The sequence below is a fragment of the Castanea sativa genome, chromosome 12, assembly GCF_040712315.1.
Source record: "Castanea sativa cultivar Marrone di Chiusa Pesio chromosome 12, ASM4071231v1".
Classification (NCBI taxonomy): Eukaryota; Viridiplantae; Streptophyta; class Magnoliopsida; order Fagales; family Fagaceae; genus Castanea; species Castanea sativa.
This window is the reverse complement of record NC_134024.1, coordinates 15587805-15609979: the sequence shown is the minus strand read 5'-3', so window position 1 is coordinate 15609979 and position 22175 is coordinate 15587805. Positions and strand designations below refer to the sequence as shown.

At 35.9% G+C, this 22175-nt stretch overlaps 5 protein-coding genes across 6 annotated transcripts; 1 reads left to right on the top strand and 4 right to left on the bottom strand.

The window, feature by feature from the left end:
• Nucleotides 1-803: 803 nt before the first annotated feature.
• Nucleotides 804-2197, bottom strand: LOC142620244 (uncharacterized). The gene is made up of 2 exons (XM_075793644.1): nt 1664-2197; nt 804-1370 (listed from the first exon to the last, which is right to left on the bottom strand). The coding sequence occupies exons 1-2, from the start codon at nt 2195-2197 to the stop codon at nt 804-806; spliced, it is 1101 nt and encodes a 366-aa protein (XP_075649759.1).
• A 171-nt stretch (nt 2198-2368) lies between these two features.
• LOC142620243 (uncharacterized) lies at nt 2369-4424 on the bottom strand. The gene is made up of 2 exons (XM_075793643.1): nt 3536-4424; nt 2369-3255 (listed from the first exon to the last, which is right to left on the bottom strand). The coding sequence occupies exons 1-2, from the start codon at nt 4422-4424 to the stop codon at nt 2369-2371; spliced, it is 1776 nt and encodes a 591-aa protein (XP_075649758.1).
• A 2083-nt stretch (nt 4425-6507) lies between these two features.
• LOC142621082 (bet1-like protein At4g14600) lies at nt 6508-10869 on the top strand. Its single transcript, XM_075794397.1, has 4 exons — nt 6508-6778; nt 6924-7047; nt 10002-10058; nt 10380-10869. Exons 1-4 carry the CDS (start codon nt 6720-6722, stop codon nt 10539-10541), a joined length of 402 nt encoding a protein of 133 aa, XP_075650512.1. The 5' UTR covers nt 6508-6719; the 3' UTR covers nt 10542-10869.
• Nucleotides 10870-11113: 244 nt separating this feature from the next.
• On the bottom strand, nt 11114-13153 carry LOC142621081 (uncharacterized). The gene is made up of 2 exons (XM_075794396.1): nt 12119-13153; nt 11114-11717 (listed from the first exon to the last, which is right to left on the bottom strand). Exons 1-2 carry the CDS (start codon nt 12860-12862, stop codon nt 11325-11327), a joined length of 1137 nt encoding a protein of 378 aa, XP_075650511.1. The 5' UTR covers nt 12863-13153; the 3' UTR covers nt 11114-11324.
• Nucleotides 13154-15233: 2080 nt separating this feature from the next.
• Nucleotides 15234-21251, bottom strand: LOC142619987 (serine/threonine-protein kinase PEPKR2). Of its 2 annotated transcripts, XM_075793411.1 has the most exons (5): nt 20867-21102; nt 19840-20689; nt 16850-17146; nt 16603-16702; nt 15234-15857 (listed from the first exon to the last, which is right to left on the bottom strand). In XM_075793411.1, the coding sequence occupies exons 2-4, from the start codon at nt 20579-20581 to the stop codon at nt 16605-16607; spliced, it is 1137 nt and encodes a 378-aa protein (XP_075649526.1). In that variant the 5' UTR covers nt 20582-20689; nt 20867-21102; the 3' UTR covers nt 15234-15857; nt 16603-16604. The 2 variants fall into 2 exon arrangements, with proteins under 2 accessions (XP_075649526.1, XP_075649525.1); XM_075793410.1 differs by lacking the exon at nt 16603-16702 and having other exon boundaries at nt 20867-21251.
• Nucleotides 21252-22175: the final 924 nt, after the last annotated feature.

Below are 22175 nucleotides of genomic sequence, written 5' to 3'. Positions count from 1 at the left end.
TTATGATTATATTTATTTATTGAATTTTAATTAAAATGATAAAACAGATAATTCAATGTATAAATTAAGTCATAATAAATATCTCTTAATAATTACTGTAGGGATAAAGGGCCTAAGAGTATATATTGGGCCATGGGCCTTGTTCGAGGATGCTTAGTAGTCCAATGACAGATAAGCGATAGGGAAGATGTAAGAGTCAGAGCGCCACGAACAAACTATGACTGCAAAGGTTTGGGAATGTAGTTTGAGGAGGAATGCCTCATCGGCGAAGTAAAGTAGAGGTCAGAAGGATTTGTCTGCCCTTAAGGGCAACACTTCAAAAGGTTCTACTGATAAGGATAAATATCAGGGAAACATAGGACAAAGGGAAGCTAAAGAATATCTAAAGAAAAGCTGCTACCACCGCATTGAATGCTCTACAGCTAACCCTCTGGCCGCATAAATTTAGAGATGATGCTTGAACAGTGGCAAGCAGCCTTACAGCTACTCCTAATGACTTCAGGAAGGTACTTATGGGATAAGAATCAAAGCCAACAACTTGACCTACACGTTGACGATGGAGATGAAAAAGAGAGGGGTATATAATAGAGAAAGAAGCCCTTTACAAGGGGATACATCTGAAAATTAAGAGAAAAACACTGTAGCAACAAGAACTGGACTTGTAACTAAATTCAAAAGAAATATATACAAGAACTGATCTCCTCAGATTGTGCTGAGGACGATTTTCTTTAGGTAGAACCAGTTTATTCTTGTTTTCTTGTCATCTTTTTTTTTTTTTTTGAGAATCAAGACTTTGCGTATTATTAATGAAGGCCCTTTAAATCAGCCTGGAATACATCAAAAACGTCTGGTGGAACATCTTCCATCCAAACTAACAAATGAGGATATGTAAGTGCTCTTCTAGCTAGAGAGTGAGCGACTTTGTTACAATGCCTACGTACATGAGAAAACATACATCTTGGGAAACATGAGGCAAGGTATTTGACATCCTCTGCTAGATGACCAAAGTGAGCCAAGGAGTGGTTATTACTTTGAAGTGCATTGATGAGAATGGTGGAATCCCCCTTAAGAATCACACTGTGTACTCCTATCTCAACTGCAAACTCAAGGGCATGTCTGGCAGCAAGGGTCTCCACTTCCATTACTGTTGTAGGTAGCAGAATTTGCTGCGAAAGTGAAGCTAAGACTAAGCCTTCTTCATTGCGTACCACTACTCCAATCCCAGCCCGATTCTCCTTACTAAAAAGCGCGCCATCAAAATTAATTTTGAAAAAACCTTGGTCTGGAGGTCTCCAACAAGTTGCAGGTGTAGCTGCCGATGCTGATATAGGATTGTGCAGATTGGAGAACTCATACAATCTGTCTCGCGCCTACTCCAGTATTTGTGGAATTGAGATCGTTGGTTTACCAAGGCGAGAATTATTCCGTTGGTTCCAAATGGTCCAGACAACCATTGAGAAAAGAGCTGGATTTATGTTCTCGGCCAAGATAGAACTCATGATGTCAATGAAGCTCGAACTCTGTTGGAATTGTGGTGACTCCATTGTGGGCATTTACACCATAAATCCTGAAGGTTTGGGCAGGAATAAAAAGCATGAACCACATCTTCCCTAAGGATTTTGCAGTAATCACAGGTATCCTCTATGAGGATTTTTCTCCTTACCAAATTGGTTTTTGTTGGTAGTGAGTCTCTACATGCTCTCCACATTAAGTTCTTCACTTTTGAGGGGACATTTAATTTCCAAATTGCTTGCCAAAGTGACTTTGAAGCTTCTGGATTTGAGGTGCCCGGTTGCTGACTTTGGAATTCCTTCTGGAGAATTTTATACCCGGATTTCATTGTGTAGTCGCCATTTGGGTTATGAGGCCATATCAAAGTGTCATGCAGCTGCGTTTTTGATAAGGGGATGGCTTTGATTTTTTCTGCCTCAAAATCCATCAAATAATAGTCTAGCAAGTCTTCTTTCCACTTGCAGTTGATCTGATCTATAAATAAGCTTACTGTGAAATCTTCTGTTCCCCTCCAACATGGCGATACAACCCGATTCATCTCAGTTCCTGGCAGCCAATTGTCACCCCATACATGGACAGATTCGCCCCTTCCTATTCGCCAGACCGCACATTTCTTGATAACTTCTCTGCCTTTAATGATACTCTTCCAAGCGTATGATGCAGAACTTGGAGTTGCAGCTTCCATGATTGAGCTGTTTGGGAAGTATTTAGACTTGAAAACTTTATAGAACAATGAGTCCTGCTCATGAAGAAGTCGCCAAGTTTGCTTTGCTAATAAAGCATCGTTGAAACGTGGTAGCTCCTTGAAACCAAGTCCTCCTTCAGCTTTCGGTCTGCATAATTCCTGCCACTTAATCTAGTTAATTTTTCTGTTGTTTCCCCTCTGTCTCCAGAAAAAACGACGAATAAGAGCCTCAATATCATGGCATAACCTAATTGGTAGCTTAAAACAAGACATGGTGTAAATGGGAAGCGCTTGGGCAACTGCTTTAATTAAGATTTCTCGTCCTGCTTGTGAGAGCAAATTTCCTTCCCATCCTTGGAGCTTTTTCCAAACCCGCTGCTTGATGTTATCAAAACTCGCCTTCTTGTTTCGGCCAACAAAGGAGGGCAAGCCTGGGTATTTATCATACTGTTGCACCACTTCCACTCTAAGTGCTTCCTTGATATGACCCTGCATCTCATGAGAAGTAGATTTACTGAAGAACAAGTTAGTTTTTGCTCGGTTTACTTGTTGGCCTGATGCTCTCTCGTAGGCAGAAAGTATATGAAGTAAATGATGACATTCGGCCTCAGTTGATCTGCAAAAAACAAGGCTATCATCAGCAAATAAAAGGTGCGTCAGTTTAGGTCCAATTTTACATATGGAAACGCCTCGGATGTCTCCATTATTGGCTGCCTTAGTGATTAAACCATGCAACCCTTCCGTACAAAAAAGAAATAGGTAGGGCGAGAGGGGGTCGCCTTGCCTAAGCCCTCTAGAAGGCACAATATTACCATAAGGGTCTCCATTGATCAAAATGGAATAGGTGGCTGTTGTAATGCATTCCATCATGAGGTTGATCCATTTATCACAAAAACCCATCCTATACAACACCTTCTCCATGAACCTCCATTCCACCCGATCATAGGCTTTACTCATGTCGAGTTTTAAAGCCATAAATCCCGTCTTCCCGGTACAATGATTACGCATATAATGGAGAGTTTCAAAAGCTACTAAGATATTATCCGATATTAATCTATCTGAAATAAAAGCACTTTGATGCTGTGACACTAGCTGTGGTAAAAAGGGTTTTAGTCTATTTGCCAACACCTTTGAAAAAACCCTATACAATACATTACTCAAACTAATAAGGCGATATTGAGAGATGTATTCCGGATTTTTTACCTTTGGGATAAGGGTAATAAAAGAGTGCCCAAGGGATTTAGGGAGCATACCAGAATTTAGATACCTCAAGATAGCTTCTTTAACATCTTTTCCCACCAAAGACCAATAACTTTGAAAAAATAGGGGGGGGCATGCCATCAGGCCCAGGAGACTTAAGAGGTTCCATTTGTTTAAGAGCCTTCTCAACCTCTTCTTCAGTAAAAGTTGCTGTCAAAACGTTATTCATCTCGTCAGTCACCTTTTGCGGTATCTCAACCAAGACCTCATCAATATGTTCTGGATTACTCGACATGAAGAGCTGCTGGTAGTAATTCACTACTGCATCTGCTATCTGATTTTGCTGGGTACACCACTTCCCGGTTTCATCAAAGATTCCTTTAATATAGTTCCTTCTTCTCCTTTGTGTTGCCTTAGTATGAAAAAATCTGGTATTCTTATCCCCATCTTTTAACCAGGCCACCCTTGATCTTTGTTTCCACATCTTGGCTTCCTTATCCATTAATGCATTTATTTCAGACTCAAGTTGCCTCAATCTGCCTGTATCCCCTGTCCTTGCAGCTTGCTTTTCAACTTTTGCCAACAACTTTCTTTTTCCTTCCAATTCTTTACGTACACAACCAAAATTTTTCTTACTCCACCTAGTCAACTCAAAGCCGCACCTGTCAATTTTCTTTAGAAGTATTTCAGTTCGTGGCTCCTCAAAATTTTCCTTCCACACTCCCTCAATTGTTGCGCCGCATCCCTTATCCGTCATCCACATTTGTTCAAAGCGGAATGGCCGTTGTTGATTACATTCCATAACGTCAGGGCAGATCCATAAAGGTTTATGGTCAGATGTGGTGACATCCAAGTGATAAACCTTTGTATCTGGAAATTTAAGTAGCCACTCCGTTGATGCCACAGCTCTATCAAGTCTTTCCCATACTGTGTATATAGGGTAGTGTTTATGCCAAGTAAAGTTTGAGCCCACAAAGCCCAAGTCAATGAGTCTACATTCATCCAAAACTTCCCTAAAAGGCTGCATCTAATTGTGTGGTCGAACCCTCCCTCCAATTTTCTCAGATTGTCTCGTAATCTCGTTAAAATCACCCGCACAAATCCATGTACTTGATCCCCTGTTTTTTAGCCTCCTCAATCTGTCCCAAGCTTCATGTCTACGGCTAGTGTCAGGTTCTCCATAAAACCCTGTGAAGCGCCACTCTTCATTGTCATCTGGAGCCACTATAATTGTTATTTAACTCATTAAAGCATAGTTTTCTAGCTCACTCTCTACAAATTCATTGTATTGGGCTCTTTGGGCCTAGATCATTTCACCTTTTGGGCTTAGGAACCAAAATGTATCCTTACAATTACCATACTAATTTATTTAATAGTTTCATACAAAAATAAAACCAAAATAAATTCATATTAATAAATATCATAATTAATAAATTTCAAATTTAATGTTTCATATGCAAATATAATCAAAATAGATGTCTATTTAATAACTATCATAATTATCAGGTTTCATATTTTCTATATAAAATAAAAGTAAGATAAAATATACTTTCTAAGGAAGAACAACTTGCAAGCTCAATCAAACATTATGACTACCAGAATAGATACATATTAATAAATATCATAATTATTAAATTTCGTATTTAATGTTTCATATACAAACACAATAAAAAATAAATTTCTATTAATAATTATCATGATTATCAAATCTCATATTTCATATTTTATATTCAAAATAAAAGTGAGATAAAATCAAACCTTCGAAAGAAGGACAACTTGCAAACTCAATCAAACAACCAATGTAGTTAGCTTGAGACACTATAAAACTGAAGTTAGAAAGAAAGTGGCTTTTGCGTGCAAGATAAATTGCATACTAACAGTTTTATTTACCAAAAAAAAAAAAAGAAGAATGGATGCTCTGAGCACATTGGTTTAGGAAATATTTTTAAAAACTTTTTTTGAAAAAAGAAAAAAATAATTAATTTTTTTGACGATTTTTTATATTTTCTATAAAAGTTGTGTCAAAATTTTCCTAGATATTTTATTAATAATTGCCCTAAGGGCTAAGAGTATCCGTTAATAAAATCATTTAATTTCGAGATTGTGTAAGTTAGGGTCAATGCAATTTTCCCCCCCACCCAAAAAGAAAAAAGAAGAAGAGAGAGACAGAAGCCTAACAACACACAACTCTTTTAGTTTAACTAGGGAGCTAGTTATGTGTATAGCTCATAGGACAACATAATGATGCCGCATATCCTATTGCATTTAATGTACAAGTGATAGTAGGGGGAAATTAATGTAGATGTGGGGTGTCGCTGAGTTTCAAGTGGATACGAGACTTGCTTAGCTCTATCAACCATTTTTATGCTATGAGATGTCATAGAAGCTATAAGTCCAAGGATGCAACTTTTTAATTACAATTTTAATGAGATCAATTATGAGTGGTAAGTCTATATGAAAGTGAATTAAGTGATTATTCTTCGCTCACAATTTACAACTTCAACAAGTTGTGACAAATTAAATGCTTGTGGAGTGTGAGGGGCAAGAGCTGGGGTTCAAGTCTCCAAGAGGGAGCTTCACACACATATACACTTAGATTAAGTTAGAGTAGAAATTCTATCTTGTATCAAAAAAAGAAAGAAGAAAGAGAGACAGAAGCCTAACAACACACAACCCTTTTAATTTAGTTGGGGGGCTAGTTATGGGTATAGCTCATAGGACAACATCATGATGCCACCTATCTTATTGCATTTGATGTACAAGTGATACTACAGTGAAATTAATATAGATGTAATGGGGTGTCGCTGAGTTTTAAGTGGACATGAGACTTGCTTAGCTTTATCAACCCTTTTTATGCTACGAGATGTCATAGAAGCTATAAGTCTTAAGGATGCAACTCTTTAACTACAATTTTAATGAGATCAATTATGAGTGCTAGGTCTATATAAAAGTAATGATTCTTCGCTCACAATTGAAATCTTCACCCACAGATACCAAGATCTTGAGCTCTAGTCAACTTGGTTGGGTTTGGGCCCAACGGATAGTTACCAACTTACCACCCTTTCCGTGTGCGTGCGCTAAACTTGTTCAAAAATTCCCACACGTGCCGACAAAATCCTTCAAAACCGTGTGATCATAAAAACAAACCAACGGTGGATTTAATCTCCTACAACATCATCATCATCATCATTGTATTTTCCTTAGTCTAGAAATTTTCAAAATCGTACAAACAATCGAAGCGGAGCTAGTCAAATTCAAATTCAAATTCGTTGTTGTACCGTTCTTCTCCGATCTAGGGTTTTCCTTCTTCTTCAATTCTTCAATGGCGTCTAGTTCGTATGGAGGTTCCTCGTATGGCGGTGCTGCTTCTTATCGATCAAGGTGTTTGATTGCGAAAATTTGATTCCGGTTAATCCATAAGGATCGGATTTTCATATTGCATAATTTTCAAACAAAAAAAAATGTCTGTTTCACTTTGAATTTTGATGAAAATTGTGGTGGGTGTTTGATATTTTGGGTTATGCAGAGAGGGTCTAAGCACGAGAGCAGTGGGTGGTTCTGATGAAATTCAATTGCGAATCGATCCTATGCACGCCGATTTCGACGACGAGATCACCGGTCTCCGAACCCAAGTTAAAAAACTCAGACACGTATGTCCTCTTTTACTTTGTCTCGTTTTCAATTTTTGTGTTTTTTTTTGAAGTTTAATTGATTGAATTGGGGAGATTATTATTTTTGATAGTATAGAATGTCGGAGAAGAATACATATCATATGTGAATGAATGACCCTGATTAGTCTGATAGGGATTCATAGCCAACCCCATAGTTTTGGGGGTTAAGGCTCTGTTGTTTAATTTATTGAATTGGGGACCCAAAAAAAAAAATTGATTAAGCTTGCGAGTCCGTTTGGTTAAGTGATTTCGGAGCCTAAAAGTGCATTTTAAAAACCCAAAACGGTGTTTCGCAACAACTTATACAAACGCACCCTGTAATATGAAACAAAAAAATATACATCTTCCCCAAAAAGAAAAGAATGGTTATTATTAATGTTATGTGGGTTTTGCTCTTGGGCATGAGCATAAACTGCTTAGCCCGTCAAGGGTAAATGTCCCTAGATCACACACGACAACTGGTTATGGCTGGTGGTAGGTTAGTTGCCTGTAGGTTTTAGTGGATAGAGGTGAATCTAAAGGGCTCTTCTTTACGTTAGATGTGTGTCTATATATTATTTGAGAGGTACAGAGGGCATTCATTACTAACATACATATGTCTTGAATGGAAAAAAATTATTTGCAGTGCCATATGGAAGAATACTACTTCAAAGAAACATTAATTTTAGGGTTGCATCCATCTCTGATAAGAAAGGTTGCGTCCATATTAGAAAAGCAGAAATGTTTGTGGGTCTCAAATGTTGCTCTTTTTGCTTATTTATTTTATAGATAGCTGTTGGCACTAAGAAAGCCGAGATTGACTATATGTTGGTGTTGTTTTTTGCATCACCAACATATAATTTAGCTGTTGTATACTAATTTCTCTGAATAGAGAAGGGAGAATTTAAAGGATTATATTTGAGATACACAAGAGGCTTTATGCTACTTTTTACATCTTTATGATTTTTACAACTTAAAAATTTAGCTGTTGTATACTAATTTCTCTGAATAGAGAAGGGAGAATTTAAAGGATTATATTTGAGATACATGAAGCTTTATGCTACTTTTGCATCTTTAATTACTTGCATCTTCTTTTCTCTGATGGGTAATAATTAGGCAGGTTTCAAACCCAAGGTGCAAAGCTCACTATAGTGATATTGATGTGATTATATTTCTCTTACTTAGTCTAGTAACATAGCTCCTTGCAAACTGTTTTTTATTCTCTAAATAACTCCGTTTTGAAGGTTAATTTTGGTGGCACTAATTCTTTATACTTATAGTTGTAGCCAGGAGAACCATATGACCCTAAATTCTTAAACCAAGGACCTTTTTTATGAACCAATGCAAAGCTATTTGAAATATTAAGAGCATAAAAGTTATTCGAAAATAGATATGCACATTTTTCAAAATTATTGCTATAGAAATCTAGTTTTAAAGGTTGAACCATGCTAATATCCATTCACGAGGTTTATTTTATTTTATTTTTATATTTTGAAAAGAAAGTTCCTGAAATTCTTCCCTCTAATTCATTTTTTCGATAATTATTTGTATCTAAATGTTGCAGATTCGTTCCAATGTTTTCTTGATCAATATTAATTTCTCAATGTTGTATTATCTCCATTTGTCACTATAAAAACAATATTTTCTTCAGGTGTAACTTGGATACCCAAGCAACTTACATCTTTCCTCATTTCATAATGCATTAAGTGTGTATTTTGATGCCTTGAGCAACATTTTTATTATTACTAACTTGGTAAGCATTATTTTATCAGGTTTCTAAGTATTTGGTTGTACCACTTACTTTTTCTTAGAACTTTGAAGTTTTAACTACATCTTGGAAAATTTGTTGTCTGTAATTGTTTTTCTTCTCTAGTCCTCACACTTGACCTCCCATATTTATCAAAGACTAGTGAGAACAAGTGAATGGTGGTGTGAACTAGTGCGAAGTGAGTTAAGTCTCACATGTAGCTCAGGCTGTTTTGTTTTATCATCATTACTCATTATTATTCTCAAGACTTTAGGCTGAGCTATATTTTTACCTTCTAATTTCACCTATCAAAAAAACTATATATTTTTACCTTCTAATTTCACCTATCAAAAAAACTATATATTTTTACCTTCTAATTTCACCATATTTTCAATTACAAAAATAACTGGTTGGTAATTTATGCATCATGGATGTACACTAAACAAATTCTCTCACACTAATGTTAGTTCTGGTATGATATGATGTATTGAAGTGGTAAGTTCTATAATAAATAAAATATAACATATGAAGAGAGAGAAGTTGCTGGCTTTACACATAATAATAGTTCATGTGATGCTTACATTAAATAAATAACCAAATAATAAAAGAGGAGGATTTTGTCTTTTGTTGGCTACTTCCCATGCAGATACATAGACATCACACAATAAGTTGTTTTCCATATAGCACATGTACAAAACCACAAACACGTTGCAATGTCTTTTTATTTTCTTATCTCTTTGCTCCCATAGTTTGTGGGGTTGCTTTGAAAATGATAAATTTTATTCTTAATTGTTATAGAGATGTTCTGTTATGATATTGAATGATCTTGACATTTGCTTGAGAAAAATGTTTGGAGCTTCCTGGAGGATACTAGATGTATTCAATATGTAGTTCTGTGTGTTTTCTAATAGACATGCCATGGTTTTGATCACATATCTTTTCATATGGTGCTTGTTCAGTGATTCAACCTTAAATTATTGTTTTGTCTAGCTAAGCTGTTAACATGGTGTGAGTTTCATTGCCATATATCACTATTATTTTCAAATTTGCATGTTCTTCCTCAATCAATTGAACTGTTTGTCTGCAATGTGTTGCTCTTTTATGCTTTTTACCTGATTAATGCTGTCAATCTAATTGCTCAGATTTCTATTTTATTTATTAAATATTCTCCTCCAGTTTTCTTAGTGTTTCAAGTTCTCTGATGCAGGTTGCTGAAGAGATAGGGACAGAAGCAAGATTTCAGAAAGATTTTCTTAATCAGCTGGTAAACCATTTACATTTACATACCCAGATGTATATTTCTTATGATTTGTGGCCAGCTCTTGGTTCTTACTGTCAAGATATACTGAATTTTATTGGAGGAACTACCATATTATTTAAATTAAATTTGGAATTGAGCATGATGAATCTACTGGTTAAAATTTCTTTGAGGAAAAGTTCTTAACTTATATTTTATGTCTGATACATCTTTGGAATTGCTTGTTTGTTTTTAGTCAGAAGTAGAAAAATTTTGCGTTCCTTTCCTCGTGAAGGAAAATGTTGAACAGCTTTCTTACATTTAATTCTATTATCTGGTTCATTACAGCAAATGACAGTACTCAAAGCTCAAGCAGGGGTGAAGAATAATGTAAGGCGATTGAACAAGAGCATAATCCAGCATGGCTCCAACCATATCGTTCAAGTGGTTGTTTTTGCTCTAATTTGTTTCTTCGTGGTTTACTTTTGGGCCAAGATGTCCAGAAAGTGAGGATCAGCAGCCCTGCTGTGAGAGGTCCACTCCATGGAGCGGACACTGGAGACACCCTTCCTGCTGCTGACCTGTTACTTCAAAGAAGTTCAATTGAAGGGTTTTATTCTGGACCACACAAATTTACAATGGTTCTGTCGTAATTTGTAAAGTCTTGTCATGTTCTTGTGACTTGAAAGAGGACATCTTTGACTAGGTTTTAGAACAATAGTGTTATTAGATGTGGAGAAGGAAAGGATATTACTGCTTATTGAATGTTACAACTTACAATAGTATGCCTAACTTTTGTGAAATGACCTTTGTATAAAAGAAAGCATTCTTTTATCCATATTAAAGCTTCGCTTATTGGGTGGTGTACATTTGCTCGCCCTATAGTAACTGATAACAAATATCTTTTACTAGCAAAGTTACAGTGCTTTTGAGCTAGCTTTTGAAATGGCTTAAAACTATGCCACAAGTATCCAAGCCCTACCAGCAGCAAAATTGGTACTCCCAAGAACGTACCAGAAACATTACTCAATATTGTTTGAATTTAATACAATATCATTCAATCAAAAAGAAAAAAAGTGAGCTCTTAATTGGGATTTTGGATGTCATGGATATACTAACAGATGTCAACTAGTTGAGTCAAGGCTTTGGGCTTGTCAAACATTTTAGTACTAGCTACTCTTAACAAATGAAACGATTTTTGTATTTTGTATCAAAGAGAACTGTCGTCCCATCCATTTATTACCTCTACTCGTGCACTTCTAGTGAAGTAAAAACTAAAATGAACAACTAGGATTAGCATATACAAGCGCTTGATTTCAGAGGTATACTCTTGTTGGCTTGTTCCAGCTTGCTTATCCTTACTTGCTTGAGGACGCGTCTTGCCCACTCTGCAAAGAAGGTTACATTATGACCAACCTTGCCATCTTTATAGAAGGTAAAGCATTCAGGATCTTCTTTGGGAAATGGGCATTCCCTTTCGCCATTTGGATCCCACCAAGCACCTTGGTGTTTCATCCCCGATAGGTCTGCCATCCAATGATGTGCATACTGGCCTAAGCCTGCGAGCTCCAACCATCCTTTGGGGAAGAATTCCATTATGCTACTATTTCTATCCATGAAAAGCATGTTTGTTAGCTGAGCCCCATGAGGAGATGCTACAATGTCGGTGTTAGACATAACTTTGACCTGAACAAACACCAATTTTAGTCACACTCCATAGACGATGGTTAGTGTTTGCACTACTTTTTAACTGCTAACATTGTTTCTAAGTCAACCTGAGCATTAATCACCATCACCAATATGGGCACCTTCACATTTTATCTTACAATTCTTTCTTCTTTTTTTGTTAGGATGAAATTCAAGAATGTTGTTTCAATGTGTTTAAATTCTCTGGAAGTAGTGGGGACCAAATAAAAACAATAGATCTAGATAATAATTTTTCTGACATGATCTATTTTGATTGATGCATAATAAAAGTTGTATCAATGTTAAGCCTATGTAAAAGTGATGTTCTTCCAATGAAAAATTGAATGTTCCTAGCATTACTCAGTGAAAAATGTAAGAGCCAAGATAAAGAGATCACAAACCTGGTCACAGAAGGTAAGATCCTCTGACTGAATTACCTGCAACAAGCAAACCCCCACTCTTGCACACTCCCTTGCAAATATGTCAGTCACAGCACTTGCATTTCTGAAAGATCTTGAACCTCTCCTCATTAGCAAAGTTAGCCTTATGATTGGCTCCCCTCCTTCATTGACTTCTCTCCCTCTACCTGCTTGGTTAATGCCACAAAAACCTCTTGCTTTACATCTCAACAAATCAAAAACCTCAAGCTTCTTCTCCTTCCCCATGTTCCCCAAATTATGCCTCATCACTATTGCCTTTTCAAAACAGTAAGGCCCAACATCTCCTTTTTCAAATCCCTCAACCAAAACTTCCCCATAGGTTGCTTGCATTAGGTTCTGAAGCCATTTTCCCATGCTATTCCTAAGCTCACCCCAATGGTATAGCACCCATCTTGTTGGTCTTAAGCACTCATTCTTCGTGGACCAACCAACAAATGGAGCCATAGCACAGACCCCATGCCACAAATTCACATAGTCATAGTAACTGTCTGACACAAAAGTCAATCCCTTCATGAACAAAGTTTTGTCTGGAAGACTTTCTGGCCAAGCCAAAGCATATGAGTTTTTTGTGCCATCTCTTACATCACGACCCTTGATGCACAAAAGCCTTCCCTTTGATGCTTTTGAAGGGAAATATAGGTACTCAGCTTCATTTTCCTCATAAGTGTCATTCAAGGAGCTCATAAACCAAGTGTTCCCTGACATGGCAGTCTCAGAAAACCTGAGGTCTTTTAAGGGAAGGAAAGTCACGGATTCTCGGAGCTTTGAGATTATAGTACTGTCTGTAATATCTGAGTGACTTGGACCATGGTTGGCTTTCAATGCCAAACCTTTCCATTTCTTGAAAAATGCCCATGAAGACGCAGTGGGTGATAAGGAATAAGAATCAAAAGAAGAGGTTTCTGCTTGGAAAAGAATGACAAATAAAAACAGTACAAAGACACATATTATGAGTTTGATTGAGTAGAATGAACTCTTTCTTTTGGTAGGAGCTTTGCGGCCAGTTTCCACCTCCATCAGCCTAGTCAAGTTGAGTATTGCCCAAGTGAACTTGTATTTATGATTTTTAATACTCATTTTCTTGAGGAAAAGACAAAAATTGTAGAAAACTTGAAAAAGGTTTTTGTTAATGGATTAGAAAAAGTGAATTAAACTATACACAAAATGTCAATGAGTATCACAATCATTTTGAACCTGCTCTCATTCTTCTCAAAAAAAAAAAAAAAATTTTGAACCTGCTCATGTAAAATCGTGACCAATAAATTATTGATAAATGTTTTCATAAAACGTGTATTTTAACTATGATTGACTCTCTCTCTCTCTCTCTCTCTTGGATAAGTGTCTCGAGATTGATATGGCTGTTCAATTAATTAAAAAAAAAGCATGAATTCTGATCATGAATTCTGATCTCAATTTTATTTTCTGTGTAAAAGGCATGAACGTGCAATCTCACAGGATATCACCCTTCATGAGCGAAGTAGGGTGGATGGAAGAGAGTGGTGAGGACAAAAATTTATTTAGTGCTGTAAAATGCTGTTGTGTGTTGACCATCATAATATTACTACCATTGGCCGGGGCCAAAAATTGAAGTCCATGAGTTTCCACTAGTCACCAAACATTTTCAATCAATATTTTAGCAAGTGGATGCAGAATCTTCCTCGTTGCAGCATCGTGTGTGTGACTTGCGAATGCAATAAGTCGTGCTATTAAATTTTAAGGAGTGCCTAAAAAATAATAAATGGTTCCGTTGGCGAGTGTCTAAAGGCAACAGTTAAGGTTGAGTTTTCTATTATAATCGATCAGCTTTTTGAGAATAGTCTTTGCTTTTATTATTTTCCAATACAGTAAGACCCATTAAATTTTTCCTTAACAAAAGTGTGATGCATCCATTAATAAAAAAGCCTTTAAAATATACATTTGTCAATAATTTTAGTACTTTGCATAGGCAAATTTATTATGGTTGTATGTGTATGCATTTTTTGCATATTTATGCACAATTTAAATTAATTTTTTTAAAAAAATGTGTGTGTGTTTGTATGTGTGTGTGTATATATATATATATATATTCTTTTTGATGGGTATAAAATATTATTTAATGTAATTTTTTTTTTTTGGATGTTGATTTAATGTAAATATTAAAGGCATCCTAATGTGTGCCCTTAAAGGGCCCCTTATGATACTCAGTTGACAAAAGCTTATAAGTAGTTGCTTTTGATATTTTAGGATTAATGTTCCATGTACTTGGCAGTTGGCACAGTCACCGGCAAAGATAAATAAGTACATCTACATTTGTGAAATTTCAAACTATAGCCTGGTCAAGCGGTTCTAATTAAGAAGATAGATCGGAGAAAACATTGTTTATAGAACTTTGTTTTAGATCCACCATTCACGCTCGAAATAAATTCAAGTGGGAAGGAGACGCAGAAAACAGTTGCTGCAACAATTCCAAGTTCCAAGAGCCATTTCACAGTGAACAAGAGTAGGCATTTTATAATCAGCAAGAAACGATAACTCCAGAATTTTTTAGAAAAATAGAAGAAGAAACATTGTAGTGTTTGGTTCGTATTCATTAGAAGTAGATTTTTTTATTTTTTTTTATTTTTCCCAATTCACACATAAAACAGTGAAAAAAACAAAAACCATCCAATGTGTTTTTTAAAATGGTTTTCAGAGTCCCTTCGGGAACATCCGATAAAGAAAAATGGTTTTCAGAGAATTATAGTGTACTAGAAATCAGACTATTTATTTTCAGAAAGTATCAAAATGAAGTTGACTAAATTTTTTTCTACATAAAAAAATATATAATATCATGTTTGCATGCTTCTTGTTCTCTTTGGGCAGTTCTAAAAACTTAAAAAATTAAAATAACCCACAGTAAGTCCGAACAATGTAACTAATCTGTGAACAACCGCTAGCTAAAGATCCTTGCCCCATAAATCCCAAGCTGCCTTTTCTTCAAAGAAGACTGCAACTTTATTTAAACCACTAACAAAGACAAAGTCTTTTCTTCAGAGACAACTGCAACTTTTTTTGAACAAATAACTAAATTAACAAAAAAAAAGGTATTTGCCCATGCTGTAGGTAAAGGGGAATCAATTCATAGTATACTAGCATTCTATTTACATATACTGTACATTAATTCCGTCAGTTGATCAGGATTAGCACATTATTATGTTAAAACAGCACACATAAAAACATAGAACAATTGCAACCAGAGCTCAAGCTACAAGCATTGATATAGATCGTTACCATTTTGATCTACAAACATCAACTTGTAATCATCATTTGCACCGAGTCGGTTAATTTTAATCCCCCAAATAAAAAACAGCGGAGATAGTGATATTGGTAGAGTCAGTCTGTCAGTAGGGTCAAAATGCTTTGCAGAGATTGTTAGCCTGCATGTTAGATGAACCCTGCTGCTCTATTGGGCCTGTAGAACCACACAGTTTGCTCCTCTTTGGTCCTGAAATTCTAACATGTGAGATCGCAGTGGCAAGGGCATCCACCAAACAGAAATCATCTGGATCCTCTGACTTGCAACTTTCAGATGATGGAGGATTCAAGACCTCATTGGGAGAGCCAATAAGCATCCCGTTTCCATCTGACTTTAATCGAGGTGCTCCTCTATGGTTCTTCAAATTTGATTTCAGGGGAAGAGTCTTGGGTGTGCGCTCTGTGTAGAACAATAACCATGGATGTCCTGAAACAAGACCAATTTGTGTGTCAATTGACTATGAACAAATCCAGAGGTCAGCTATCATTCAGTCTTAGAACCAAATCCCAAACTACTAGATTAATAATTAAAACACTCACACACAACCCACTCATATATTTAAAGAAGTTATAAGCAATCAAGCAAATAAAAGAATAGGGTTATTAACAACTATCAACACTTTTTTTTATAAGTCAGCTATCCACCCTAAATTATGGAGGCATTTACCATGTGCATCCCAAACTTCAGAATTCTGCAATCAATACCCTAATTCAAGATTAGTTTGCAATTGTCACCCCATCAACCAAATCAGTGTCTAAATCATATAGTTTACAGCTATACACCGTAAAGTCTAGGAGCTTCCCAATATGCATCCTCAGCTAAATGTGAGATAATCTTCCACTAATCTGATAATCTAGACACTAATTTGGATGGTGGATGGACGACCAAATCAGTGTCTAAAGCATATAGTTTACAGCTATACACCATGAAGTATAAGAGCTTCCCAATATGCATTCTCAGTTAAAGGTGAGATAATCTTCCACTAATCTGATAATCTAGACACCAATTTGGATGGTGGATGGACTTTGCAAATTAATCTTATACTTGCCATTAAAGTGTTGAGTGCAAAATTTTGTAATTTAGGATGCTATATTACAAATGCCACTTTATAGTTGTGTGGATAGCTGCAATCAGACAAAAAGATAAAATGGGCCAAGGTAAGCAGATCGACCTTTAGTGATAGATGGACCAGCCAATGCATGTTGGAAGAAAGGCACAAGAAAAAGGAATACGCAACACTTGAAAACATTTCAATGTAACAGACACAGCATCTGAACACAAAATTTGCAACACTGGTTGATATTTCAAAGATGATTCAAGTATGCAGGGTAACAAGGGGACAGATAGAGCAGTTAGCAAAGGAAATAATTAGAAGTTCTCTATAATTAAAATCTCAATCAATAGCATCATAAACTTACTTAATACTTCATCTGCAGTTATCCTAGCTGAAAAATCCCTTGTTAGCATTCTACCAATAAGATCTCGAGCAGGTTTAGATATTGACTCCCATACTCCTGTGTGGAAATCAAGCTTCACGTTCTTAATTGACTCAAAAATTGCTTCTTTGGAATCTCCACGAAATGGAAGAACACCAACCAAGAGAGCATGGAGGAGGATACCAGCACTCCAAATATCAACCTTCTCAGAATAATTTCCTAACAAGACTTCTGGGGCAACATAGGCTGGACTTCCAGCCAATCCAGTCAAGTTCTGACCTGCAGTGTAGTAATTGTGTCATTTTATGAGCAACCAGGCAAAGCTTTCACCAACAACCAACCAATGTATGAGACAACAAGAAATCCGACAGAAGCTTACAAAGGACACATGCCAATCACTTGTAGTTGTGTTTAAGGAAGAAAAAAAAAATAGCAGGAACTGGACAAATAATATATATGGTATTAAGGGAGAAAAAAAAAGATTTTTATAAATAGTATTTAACACGAGAGAGAGACAGAGGAGATATACAATGTCATTTATAAGGGCAATGAAAATAATTTAAGGGAAAAATATCTAGTAAATGATGGGATGTGATAGATAACGATTTCACTAGAGGCATGATGATTACTGCTGATTAAAGATCCCTCTAGAAATTGTTATCGCTTTGTAAGGTATACAATAAGAAAACCCTTCAATATGCACATACAGGAGCCTAGTCAAAGGATTTTATCCACTATACAAGTTTCACACACACTCAATAGGTCTTGAACCAAAAATCCATTACATTATTGACGGAGGAGGAAATACCATTTGAGCCAGATTCATTAGCAAAAGTTTCACAATAATATAGCCAACTACATGGTAGTGTGTCACCTAGTAGAAACAAACATAATCATCCAAAAAGACCCAAAAAATCATCTTTACAAGATAGAAGCATTAGGCTATAGAGTCAACAATGATTTGTTTGTACAATGCTATTTAAAAGCTGCACATCTATTGTATTATATTGTATTTACTATATTATATCTGTGGATGCGCACAAACACACAGGTATAAGATTTGGTCATTTCTCTATAATAGAGATAATATCCATATGTTTTGACAAGCAATATGTATTTAGATTTGTATTAGCAGGGGGTTATGCATTACAAGATATGGAACAAAGTCAATTTCTCATAGTTTGCGTTCAAAGGTCTTGTCAAGTTGAAATTGAATTTCGCACTCAATATTTTCCGCTTCAAATAGGGTCCAACTGACTGGTGAGTGATTTTTGCATGGTCATTCTTCATGTGTAGGATTTGACCTTGAAACCTTGACTGGGTCAGCCAATCCCGTGTTTAATGCCCATTCTAACATAGAGAAGCTATTCACCTGTGACCTTGATTGTTTAGCTCCTTTTGTATTCGTACTGTATCTACTTTTCATTGACTAAACCACTAAGTGACTGTAATACTTTCTAGCTCTAAACACCTGCCCTAAAGCTATAAAATCTCCAATGGGAGCAAATGTTCAGTAAGTCATCAATCTTGATAGTTGTTGTGTACACTAATTGTGGGGCAAAGTAAGTTATTCTGCTACATAGAATCTTAATCACTAACAGATTTGCATTGACCTCAACATTTTATGAACCTGGTCTATCTATTTGTACGTCTTCGCTAAACCATCAAAGCAAGTCGATCCGATGGACATTTAAACACATGCATCATTGAACAATTCCTTATCAATTCAATTCTTTCAAGGCCTACTTGCTTTCTTTACCGCATAAGGGAATAAATTTCCATTTGCTTCTATCTTAGTGGCTGAGAATGATGTCATTTGGCCTAAAGAATTCCAGGGTGCCTTACCAACAAGCGGAAGTCTGATTCAGGATATTTGGTCATTGCCTTAGTCAGCCTTGGGATTGGTACAAAATCATATGGCTGTGGATATAAAGGAGGCCACAAGGAATGGAATCTTAGACTAAGGAATGAAACTGCACTAAGGAACAAAGGATGAGAGTTATACAAACTGCAGTCACCTCTTGGGTTCTTTGCAATTGGATAGGTGCCTCAGCCCTTGTGGCTTCTTCTTGCTGCAAGGTCATTGCACAAAATCAAACCAGAGTCCAAAAGGATAGGCAAAATGAAAATGAAAAAGGATGCACAATGGACAACTAGGAGGCATCTACCACAACTTGATTGCAACTGGATGGCTTCGTTTGGAGTATGAACAAAATTCCATTTAGTAGAATACCTTTTTTTTTGGGGGGGGGGGGGGGAGTAAAATTCTCTCTCCAACTTGATTCTTCTAATGTGTCCAACTCACTCACCTTTTGTGGACTCTAAATAACCTCCCATTTTGGACTAGCATGTGTCTCTAATGATTTTCCTCCCTTTAGCTACTCATATGATTCAACAAATATAGGCTAATGCACTCTTCTTTTCATTCTATAGCCTCGATTTCCCAAAAAAGGAACGCGCACATACTAGACCTACTAACTAAAATGAAAAAGAGATCAGAAATATAATGGTAATACATAAATTATGAAATATTACAAATTACTAAAACTTAGAATATATCAGGGAACCTAATGTCTCAAAAGAGTATGGACATCAAAGAAAAAATGGGTAGAATGATCCTTTTGTGAAGCTCAAATTGAAACCATCTACTTTGCTTTAAAAAAAATGATCTTGTTCTCACCACAATTAACAGATAAAGACACCCATAATCAGAGCCAAACAGAGGCATTAAACTTCATTTGATCAAACAGAAAGCTACAACATGGAGGAGGACACATTAAATAATTTATCAATCATAATGATCTATCCATCACCTCACTCCCACTCTCTGTGTTTTCTGGTCATGCATTAACAACATACTACCATTTAAACTCAAAACACAAGGCGCTACAAAGTCAGGAGGAAAAGTTACGAAGGAAATAAAATAAACAACTTAATAAGTATCAACACTCTCCATAGCATGTATCGCTTACCATTAGAGATTCTTGTGGCAAGGCCAAAATCTGCAAGCTTTATCTTCCCTGATGTCGTGAGAAGAATATTCTCAGGCTTTATATCTCTATGCACAACTCCCATATCATGACAATACTTAATAACCAACATCACTTCCTTGAATATATTAGCAGCACGATGTTCCGAATATTGATCTTCTTTGTTCATCTGATCGATCAAACATCCCCCGGAGCACAACTCCATCACAAGATGAAAACACTCAGTCTCCTCGTACACAGCCCGCAATGTCACCACCCCAGGATGACCAGACAAATGCTGCATTATCTCTACCTCCCTATGAACCGTTTCCTCCCCCTTCTGCAAAGTCTTGCACGCATATTCCACTCCACTATCTCTAGACCGACATGAACAAACCGACCCAAATTTCCCTTTCCCAATAGCTGCACCCAAAATATAATCATCCTCCACCTTATTCTTCCTACCCATTTGGGTTGCAACTTCTATACACCCTATCTTCCTCTTGAGGCCTCTCCCCGGTGGGACCGAAGACAAAGTCCCACACGGCGGAGCAGTGGCAACCCCAGCTAGCCTATTTTTACAGGTAACAACAGATTCAGTATCAACATGTTCTTTGCACCTCTTCTTCAACCTTGTATAGTCTTCTAGTGAATAGTGTGAGGTGAAACTCAATGATGGGGATGTTAAAGTGTCTGGTAAATTTGGAGACCCATTAGTATCACTTCCTTTCCTCTTCTTCCTCATCAAAACTGAGTTACTTAACACTATTTATCTCAAACTATTCCCACATTACATTGCAAACATCACCCACAAATTTTTTTAAAAAAATCAAACTTTTGTACACAACTATCCCTGTTCTCGATCCAAAATTACAAAACACAAAAAACCCATCAGTAAATTTCATATCTTTATGAAATTAGAAATAAATAAAAAATTGAATAACTTAATAGTTTCCATAAATCCCTAATACACAATATTTGTGAAACTAATTTCCACTAAAATCAAAGAGGTTAAGGAAAAAGAATGAACCTTTGAGCAGAGCCAAAATGTTCCTCAGATTTCGGAGATCGAGAAAGCTATGAACTTGTCTGATTGTTAGAGAGTAAAATCGGAAACGAGAATTTGGAGAAAATGGGTGTGAGATTTGATGAGGGATCGGAATAGAGGAAACCCTAAAAAGTTTCAGAGATTAAATTATTTTGGGGGAAAAGATAATAGCGTGATTGATAATTAAATGGAATAGTTGAGAGAGAGACAGAGAGAGAGAGAGAGTTTGGGTGAGCCAGGTGGGGTTTTGAGTCGTTAATAGCCGAAACCACGTGTTGTTTGTGTATTTGTAAGGCCAAGGATATTCCACCATTAGTCTGTTTTCTCATTCGGTTTGGTGGGAAGGAAAAGGATACAATGTGGGTGCACGACATGGCGGTAAGTGAGGGCTCGGAATCTACGCGATACATTCCTACTCAGCAACAAATTCATTATGAGAGGAAAAGTTGCATTCGTAACGTTGTTTGTATTTTTTAAAAATATTTATAAGTGAATAAATATGTAAAAATGCATGTATTGTTGTTTAAGTATTGAAAACTGTTGTTCAAAATACCTTATCAAACATTGTATAAAGATTACTTTTGTTACTAAGTCAAGACATCCTAAATTTTTTATTCGATGATGAAAAGAATACTTTTATCAATTAAGTTGAGTGAAACTCACAAATAACAATTGTGTATATAGAGAAAATGTAATCAATCATGTAATTTTTTATTTTTCAAATTATTAATACAAAAAAAATTAATTTAAGCATGAAACCTTAAGAATGAGTTACACTTGGTATCACTCGCCTCGTTTAAAATTTAGAGTTAATTGACTCCACTCCTTTGATTAAGATAGTGTTGTTTTCCTAAATTATAAAACTAGGCAATATGTTTATTAAAAAAAAAGTAAGCAATATTATACTTAATTAGCATTTATTACCTCCATGCCATTAAAGATTTATTATGTCAAATTTAATTTAAAATTTATTTAAAAGTTTATAAATTTTAATGATAAAGTAAACATGATATTCATTTTTAAATTAAATAGGAAGAGTTTAATATTTTAACATTAATGACAAGAGTTTTATAGTTGAATTGTCACTTCTTTATATACAAAGTATCTGAAAGTTAAAGAAAAAAACTGGATTAACAATATATTATAATTATTTTTAAAAAATAAACTTTAAAATCAAATTTTAAATTAATTATATATTAGTACTATTTAAAAATAGAACTAACATTTCTTTTTTTACGAGAAGAGAGTAGTAGCGAAAAATGATACAATGGCACCCTCCAAGTTGCTTTCT